Source organism: Sphaeroforma arctica (genome assembly GCF_001186125.1).
Source record: "Sphaeroforma arctica JP610 unplaced genomic scaffold supercont1.616, whole genome shotgun sequence".
NCBI lineage: Eukaryota > Ichthyosporea > Ichthyophonida > Sphaeroforma > Sphaeroforma arctica.
In genome coordinates, this window is record NW_014039942.1 from 10151 (window position 1) to 19470 (window position 9320).

Here is a 9320-nt window from a genome sequence, read left to right on the forward strand (position 1 = left end):
CACTTGTACTGACTCTGCCTATCGCTATTGTACTACCTACCAGTGCCACTGTAGCAACGGGTGTGGCCTCTAAAAAACCGCAGGTGAGACAGAATACTCCGGCAGAAGACGTAAAGGAAATGGCCGCCACGCGCAAGGTACCTCAACTCTATCGTGTTGTAGGGTTTAAGGTTTATGTCTATCGTGTTGTAGGGTTTAAGTTTTAGGGTTTATGCCTATCGTGTTGTAGGATTTAGGATCTAAAGTTTAGGGTTTAGTCTATCGTGTTGTAGGGTTTAGGAGCTAATGTTTAGGGTTTAGAATGTAAACCTACGTGTCTTTGTATATATCTACATAAACTATGATCAACTGTGATCTGATTTTCCTTATCTTTCTACCTTCCCATGGCTGTATAGGCCAGGAGGTGTGGGCCAGAGGTGTGTGTGCGGTGTTGTACGTATGCCATCCACGAGTGTCACTTTCTCGATGATGCGGGACTTGTAACTGGTATCTTGTACCTTGTTCCCACTTTTTATATCTACCCACATCACTTATGTCTACCTACGCCTCTTATATCTACCTACGCCTCTTATATCTACCGACGCCTCTTATATCTACCGACGCCTCTTATATTCACATACGATACTTTTGTCCTTCTTCCCAGGCCTTCAAAGACCTGGGAGTGCCAGAGAAGGTGCAGAGTGATGTGTTTCAAGTGTTGGCTGCCATTCTGCATTTGGGACAAATCGACATCAACCAACTGGTGGCCAAGCGAGTGGACGAAACAGCCGACAACAACAGTCTGGCGTATGTAGTGTTATGGGCACCTGTGTCAGTAAGTCTGTGTGTACATACATGCGCATGTAGTGTTATGTGCTCATATGTCATGAAGTGTATGTGTACATACATGCATATGTAGTGTCATGTACACACATGTTATAGCGTCTATGTACACATATATGCCTATGTCGTCTCATATCTACGCATGCGAGTGTGTGTTGCCGCACGTTCGCATGTTCTATGACACAGTGACCATGTCCCGTCTCTCCGCTACCTGTGATTGTAGCTCTCTCGTGTGATCCTCTGGAGTGTATGAGTCATTTGCCCTTAGGCCTTGTGCGCATATCCCCTTCTCGGAGAAGTACCTGCCCTCCACTTGCGTGTGCTGTGGTTGATCTACCTACCATCTGACCCGTTCACTCATCCACTCTCTGTACTGCCTGTTGTCATGGTACTAATGTTATCGTATAGTATTAATGTTATTAATGTTTTCATGGTATTAATGCTATTAATGTTATCATAGTAATAATGTTATTAATGTTATCATAGTATTAATGTTATTTATGCTATCGTACGCACAGGGTGGCTGCTCAGTTGTTGGGGGTGGAGCCCAGCAAACTGGCACACATGCTCAAACACCGCAGAATAACCGCCAGAGGAGAAGTATGCACATGTAACACCACACCACACCACTCATGGTCACACACGCGTGCATACCTACAGGACCATTGCCTTATCATGTGATCACCAGCCATCTGAGTGTGTGTGTTATGATACTTCTCCTTGTATCTCCAATCGTGTTTATGTAGCTACGAGTGTGTGTATGTTTAGTTATAGATGCCCATTACACTCTCAGCCGGCCTCGTCTAATCACCAATCATCCCAGCGTATGCCTGGGCATTCTGCCGTATTCTTCTGTTTATATCTCATGGCTATTGTGGTGTGGCTTAAGGTCAATATCTGTCCCGTCACCTGTTGTCCTTATTTTTGGGACCGGTCCTGCTGATAGAGCCCTAGTGGCTCGTTGCTATGCATGCACCAGGCGGACACTCAACCATATCACGTACTCAGATGTGGCCTTTCACCCGCGTGTGTTCATGGGTGTGTTTGTGGCCTTTCACCCGTGTGTGCTCATGGGTGTGTTTAGTACAACCCGTTGTCTGTCTGAGTGTCTGGGTCTCCTGCCAAATGTATTAACATGCTCTGCGTCTTCCATTTAATTGTTTGTATTACTGTACGTGTGTTGTGCATGCGTGTGTGTACAGAGCTGTCGGTTGCATGTGTGCTTCTGGACAACTATGTACACAGATTACTCAACTGTCCTACACCTATGTACACAGTATGTACACAGATGAGTTAGCTGTGTAGCTTTCTCCGTGTCTGTTTCTGCTAATGATTGTGTTACTGCTAATGGTTACAATCTGTGCCGCAGGTGTTCTACTCGCCCACGTCGTGTGAAGAGGCTGCGGGGCTGAGAGATTCGTTCGCAAAGGCCCTTTACTTGGCCCTCTTTCTGTGGGTGGTTGACCAGGTCAACTTCTGCACCTCAGCAGATTCACACCGCAACTACATAGGTGAGTGAGTGTGTGAGATTTACCTACTCTTTACATACTGTTTGTTTGTTTATGTAAACAAGTCACGTTGGCCTGGGAGTCCTCTGTGTATGAGCATACGTGACATGCCATAGCCGATACATACTTATGTTTGCACTAGGCATGCGTGGTATTAGCAACTCATATTCAGATACCTATCTATACCCACCTATTATGCCTACCTATACCTACCTATACATACATACTGACGTGCTGTTTGTTCCGTGACATACCTGTGCGTGCAAATGACCATCAAATCTCTCTCACACACTCTCTCTCTCAGGCATTCTAGACATCTACGGCTTCGAGTGCTTTGCGGAGAATGATTTAGAACAGCTCTGCATCAACTACGCCAACGAGAAGTTGCAGCAGCAGTCAGTGGGCCACATCTTCAAAGAAGAGCAGCTGCTGTACGAACGAGAAGGTCAGTACCAACCCACCCACCCACTCACCCAATGGGCTAAATCACCCACCCACTCACCCAATAGGCTAAATCACCCACCCACTCACCCAATAGGCTAAATCACCCACCCACTCACCCACTCACCCAAAGGGCTAAACCACTCACCCACTCATCCAAAGGGCTAAACCACTCATCCACTCACCCAATGAAGGGATGGGGTGGATGGTGGGGTGGTCTGTATGTGGACGATATATGCGCTAGTATATATATTTATAGTGTGTGCTATAATATATATGTGTGAGAGAGAGATTAAGACCTGTGCTCTTTTGTGCGTGTGTGTGTGTGAGAGAGAGAGAGAGAGAGAACGATGCCTGTGCTACAATTTATATTCCATTCATCCATCCATCCATCCATACATCCATCCACTGTACAGGAATTGCGTGGAGCTTTGTAGAGTACGCGGACAACTCGCCGTGCCTAGACCTATTAGAAGGCCCCGGGGGTGTCATCAGTTTGCTCAACGAGCAGAGCAGTCTGAAACGCGCGGCAGATCCGGAAGCCTTCACCACGCGACTGTACCAAGAACACGCAGCCGACGCACAGTTTGGTCAGCTCAAAGCAGGACCCTCCACGTGCCAGTTCACCGTCAAGCACTACGCCATGGATGTCACGTACTCCACGGGGGGTGAGTCCTGGTGTCAGTGGGTGTCAGCGTGTCACAGTGTCGTGTTATCGTATAGTATATACATCAAAGTAGAGTCCGTGATATGCACTGCATAATCGTTTGTCACATGCACAGACAATTCAGACAACATAATCCAGCCCTCCTGCCACACCCAATATTAAACCCCTTTCCCCCCCCACATGCACCCACATGCTTAGCGTTCATCGGGAAGAACCTTGACGATATCAACACCGAGTTTGTTGAGCTGGTGCAATCGTCGCCCATTGAGTTTGTGCATCATCTCTTTGAACAGCCCGATCTCGTGCACAGCCTGCACCTGGGCAACGACACCCCGTCCCGAGGCCGCAAAGGCCCATCTACCGTTATGTCCCGGTTTAAGGTGAGATGTGTCTGATGAGGTGGTGTATAGTACCGTTATGTCCCGGTTTAAGGTGAGAAGTATCTGTTGAGGTGGTGTATAGTACCGTTATGTCCCGGTTTAAGGTAAGAAGTATTTAATGAGGTAGTGTATGGTACCGCTATGTCCCGGTTTAAGGTGAGAAGTATCTGTTGAGGTGGTGTATAGTACCGTTATGTCCCGCTTTAAGGTGAGAAGTATCTAATGAGGTAGTGTATAGTACCGTTATGTCCCGCTTTAAGGTGAGAAGTATCTGTTGAGGTGGTGTATAGTACCCTTATGTCCCGGTTTAAGGTGAGAAGTATTTGTTGAGGTGGTGTATAGAACCGTTATGTCCCGGTTTTAGGTTCTGTGAGTTTTCCTGTGGGTTTTCCTGTGGGTTTTTCTGTGCTTTTTTCTGCGAGTCTTTCTGTGAGTCCCTCTGTCGACTGCGAAAGGGCCTCGACAGCACAAGGCAGATCTCAGCCGATGCGCCAATCCCATCCACCCACTCGGCCACTCATCTTGACTCCATCTGTGGCATTTCATTTCTCACATCTACCTACCTACCTACCTACCCCCAGAGTTCGCTCAATGATCTCATGGACATGCTCAACAGCACAACTCCCCACTACATCCGCTGCATCAAACCGAACTACGAGCAGTCGGGCTATCTGTCGTCCAGCGCCACCACTGTCCAACCCGAAGCCACACTCCAGGTATGGGGGACCATTGCGCACGGTGCCCATGGCTGTGTGTGTTTGTGTGTGTTTGTGTGTGTATGTGTGTGTGCATGTGTGTGTATGTGTGCATGTGTGCGTGTATGTGCCTCTATGTGTGTGTGTGTATGTGTGCGTGTATGTGCCAATGTGTGTGTCTGTGTCTGTGTGACAGAAGTGTGTGGTCGGTGTAAATAGAAATGTACCTGCAGGCTTGTGCAATAAATGCTTATGCATTTTTATTTGTCGGTTGGCATGTTTGCATGTATGGTGTGACATGCTGGTAGCAGGCCTTTCTCAGTACATGCCGCGTGAGCGTACATATCTCTTTGTTTAGGTACACGTATATGTGGATGTGTGTGTGTTCAAACCTTACATAGGGCGTGTGTGTGTTCAAACCTTACATAGGGCGTGTGTGTGTGTTCAAACCTTACATAGGGCGTGTGTGTGTGTTCAAACCTTGCATAGGGCGTGTGTGTGTTCAACCCTTACATAAGGCGTGTATGTGTGTTCAAACCTTAAATAGGGCGTGTGTGTGTGTTCAACCCTTACATAGGGCGTGTGTGTGTTCAAACCTTACATAGGGCGTGTGTGAGTGTCCAACCCTACCATAGGGTGTGTATGTGTGCATGTAGTTGAGGTTTTATGTATACGTGCACATCTGTTGATATATCTGCATGCTTATATCTCCGTCTAAATCCACGTAACTTTCCCGGTGATATTTGATCCCATCGACAATCTGATAATATATTATCACTGAGATTGGCTCAAGTATGAACCCATATATGGTTTGTAGCTCTAAGGAGGCTATATAAGGTCTGTAGCTATTGTTGAGATGGCTACACACGTAAGCAGCTCACTCCATGCTCATCAACCTGAAACGACTACTCACTTTGTCAGAAATTGGGGCACAAACCGTCCCTGCCATCCATCATCACCACCGCAGCACCCGTCAGGAGAAGAGGTGGAGGTAAGTAGGAGCATGAGAGGGTGTGCATGGGTGACACAGCAGTAACATGACAATGCGACTGTTCTATACATCAGACACTAGACACTAACACACTTGCTTAACTGAGCTGTACATGGGTGGCATGGTAGTGCTGCATGACAATGCGACTGTTCTATACATCAGACACTAGACACTGGTACACTTGCTTAACTGAGCTGTACATGGGTGGCATGGTAGTGCTGCATGACAATGCGACTGTTATATATACTGCAGGACTTGCATATACTATACTGAGTTACATCTATGGTATGAGTATATCTGGTGCATCATTTCCAAATCTGTGTACTTAATCTATGTACACAGATCTTAACAGTGTGTATATTGCCATTTAATTGTCCACTACCGCGCTTCGTGGTAGGGCGAACCGGAAACCGCTCCCAGCAATACACATACTATGCACTTGTGCATGCAAAGTTATAGCACGCACACACTGGTACTGTAGTAGAAGAGTGTGGTGACACCCGAGCTTATTGGCCAGGCATTTAACAGCCTCGGCTAATGACTACCACCTCGTAGTATGCGCCCACACCCTTCCGGTACCAACTCACTACACCCGCACGTACTGTGCCCAGCTCTCATTGACTGTTTACGTAGCCATTGCTCACTACATAGTTCACCGCTTACGTTGCCATCTCACCACAAACTGCCTTTGAACATTTGTCTCTGTGTTCTTCAGGTCGAGCGACTGGCGACGCCACCGAACCGAACAGCACACTTGCCTCCAAGTAAGTGTGCCAACCGTTTATATATATATATATATATATGTTTATGTTTATGTATATATATATATATGTGTGTATGTATGTATGTATATATGTGTATATATTTATATGTATATATTTATACATATATATTTATATATATATATATATATATTTATATATTTATATATTTAGATGTATATATACATGTAGTATATATATATATATATATATATATATATATATATATATATATATATGTGTGTGTGTGTGTGTAGCTATAGTTATTTATATATATGAATATATATGTATGTATGTATATATATATATATATATGGATATGTATGTATGTATGTGGATATGTGTATTGCTATATCTCCTAAGTTTTGTGTCTATACCTCCATCGCGTGTTCATAGTGCTATGTCTGCTAACGTGTGAGTTGATTCTCTCGTGTGTCACCCATTCAGATTTGACTACGAAGAGTTCGTCGACGCCTACTGGCCTATATATGGTGAGGCGGTTCTGGATGAGAGCATGGACTTGAGAGTTGCATGCAAGAAGATTTGTGCCTGTATACCAGGAGGTAGGTACATCTGAGGGTTATAGAATGGGTGGTGTATGATACCAGGAGGTAGGTACATCTGAGGGTTGTAGAATGGGTGGTGTATGATACCAGGAGGTAGTTACATCTGAGAGTTATAGAATGGGTGGTATAGGATACCAGGTGGTGGGTACATCTGAGGGCTATAGAATGGGTGGTGTATGATACCAGGTGGTAGTTACATCTGAGGGTTATAGAATGGGTGGTGTATGATCCCAGGTGGTAGGTACATGTGAGGGTTATAGAATGGGTGGTGTATGATCCCAGGTGGTAGGTACATCTGAGGATTATAGAATGGGTGGTGTATGATCCCAGGTGGTAGGTACATCTGAGGGTTATAGAATGGGTGGTGTATGATCCCAGGTGGTAGGTACATGTGAGGGTTATAGAATGGGTGGTATATGATCCCAGGTGGTAGGTACATCTGAGGGTTATAGAATGAGTGGTGTATGATCCCAGGTGGTAGGTACCCCTGAGGGTTATAGAATGGGTGGTGTATGATACCGGGTGGTAGGAAGGTTATAGAATGGGTGCTGTATGATGCAATGCCATATCCATGCAGTGTGTGTCATTGGGATATGTGTATCTGTCTGTGCTGCTGTTTCACCCCATTTCCCATGGCCTCATGCGCTGACCGCATTTCGTTTCTCTGCCTCTGTCTGTCCTGCCAACCGCAGAGTCCAGCCCTGACAACGTGCAAGAGGGGATGACGATGCTGTTCTTAAGGTCCAATGAGATGTACGCGTTGGATCACTTGTTGCACCAAGCCATCACCCGCGCGGCGGTTACGATACAGAGCTGGTGGCGTGCTATTAATATACGCATTATGATTGGACGATGGAGAAAGGCTGTGGTCGTGTTGCAGCGACACGTGCGCATGGTGATCGCTCGCAATAGGTGAGGTGTGCGGGGGATAGGTGGGGTTGCTTAGGGCTTCTCTCCTAAGCTTCTCGTAGGATGTGTGCCGGGTCTGTTCTCTACTATATCTTGAACGTGGGTTCATTATAGTACATTATGCTATGTTGTATTGTGTTATAATGTATTATATTGTATCGTATTATATTATATATTCTATTCTATTCTATTCTATTCTATTCTATTCTATTCTATTCTATTATTTTGTTATATTATATTTAACATGTGCAATGGATGTGTTTATGATCGGTTCTAAACGCATACCCTTACACTCAGTATAAACATCCTTTGAGTGTGAGCAGTCAGCTATACGTTTTCTACGTTGTCACATTATTATTGCGTTAAATTCGCTGCCGCTGGACCCGTCCTTGTGAACATACAAACACACATGTATATATACACACATACATACACACATACATGTATATATACACACATACTGGTTGTTGTGTGCAATGTCTTGTACTATTGTGCTAATCCTTGGGTCTACCTACACTCTGCTACCCCCATTCCCATACACCAGATACCAACGTGAGAAGTCGGCCTGCCTCGTACTGCAAACACGATGGCGTGGGCACAGAGCACGAAGGCTATATATAGAACAGCGGAATGCTGCGGTGGCCATTCAATCCAACTACAAAGCACTCACAGCCCGCCACAGTTATCTTCTGAGGCGAACGGCTGTGATAGTCATACAAACACGCATCCGGGGAGTCCAGGCGCGCAGGGTACGGCTTTTTACCTACCTGGTTTTTAAAGTGTTCTATTTATAGATCTGTGGTTTGTGTGTATGCGGGTTTAGAGGTATGTGTGAAGCGTGTGTGTGCATGCGTTGAGGCGTGGATACGTGTATGCTGGAGCGGATATTGTGTGCACGAGCGTACTACACGTCCTTCTCCCAGGTGTCTGTGGCCTTACTACACCCTCGAGTGAAAGTGTGTGGCTATGGTCAACGTGAAGTACTTCCGGGGACATATCTGAGTAGGTTCAAGTACAACTTGGCAATTTTTGTAAATAAACATGTGTCCGTGGTTCGGCCAACACACATTCGCGAGATATTAATGGGCCACTATTGAATACAGTTCGGTATATGTTTGAATAAGTGTTGGGATGGGTGGTAATGTGTAGTGTGGTGTCTCTCCCAGATACACATTGGTGTGCGTATTCTGTATATATCTCCCCGCACGGAACACCTTTGTGTTGTATAGTAGTTGGCATAGTACTATACTGCATCTGCCCCCTCTCAAATACGTTAATACTCACTTGCCTACCGTACAGGCAATACGCTATTACTTACTTGCTTCCCATAAAGAAAATACGTTAATACTTACTTGCTTCCCGTACAGGCTTACCTGGCCTTACTAGAGCGCAGAGTAGAGTGTGCCGTGTTTCTGCAGGCGCACATCCGTGATTGGCTGGAGGTTGTGAGGGAGCGCAACGCGGTCAACGAGCAGATTGCACAACTGCAGCTGACCATTGCTTTGCTTCAGGTATGTCGCTCAGATCATATATATATATGTGTGTGTGTGTGTGTGTGTGTGTGTATGTGTGTATATATA

The 9320-nt window shown here is 45.6% G+C and overlaps 1 protein-coding gene across 1 annotated transcript in view; it reads left to right on the forward strand.

The window, feature by feature from the left end:
• SARC_07634 (hypothetical protein) overlaps positions 1-9251 on the forward strand; it is a gene marked incomplete at both ends in the record, with an annotated part of 12443 nt that extends 3192 nt beyond the window's left edge. The window contains 14 exons of the mRNA XM_014298418.1: positions 44-137; positions 644-786; positions 1341-1422; positions 2192-2333; positions 2635-2775; positions 3188-3439; positions 3637-3818; positions 4400-4534; positions 5435-5504; positions 6220-6268; positions 6713-6828; positions 7524-7743; positions 8285-8489; positions 9108-9251. Of these exons, the coding sequence (XP_014153893.1) occupies positions 44-137; positions 644-786; positions 1341-1422; positions 2192-2333; positions 2635-2775; positions 3188-3439; positions 3637-3818; positions 4400-4534; positions 5435-5504; positions 6220-6268; positions 6713-6828; positions 7524-7743; positions 8285-8489; positions 9108-9251 (1975 nt within the window). The remainder of the gene's footprint in view (positions 1-43; positions 138-643; positions 787-1340; positions 1423-2191; positions 2334-2634; positions 2776-3187; positions 3440-3636; positions 3819-4399; positions 4535-5434; positions 5505-6219; positions 6269-6712; positions 6829-7523; positions 7744-8284; positions 8490-9107) is intronic.
• Positions 9252-9320: the final 69 nt, after the last annotated feature.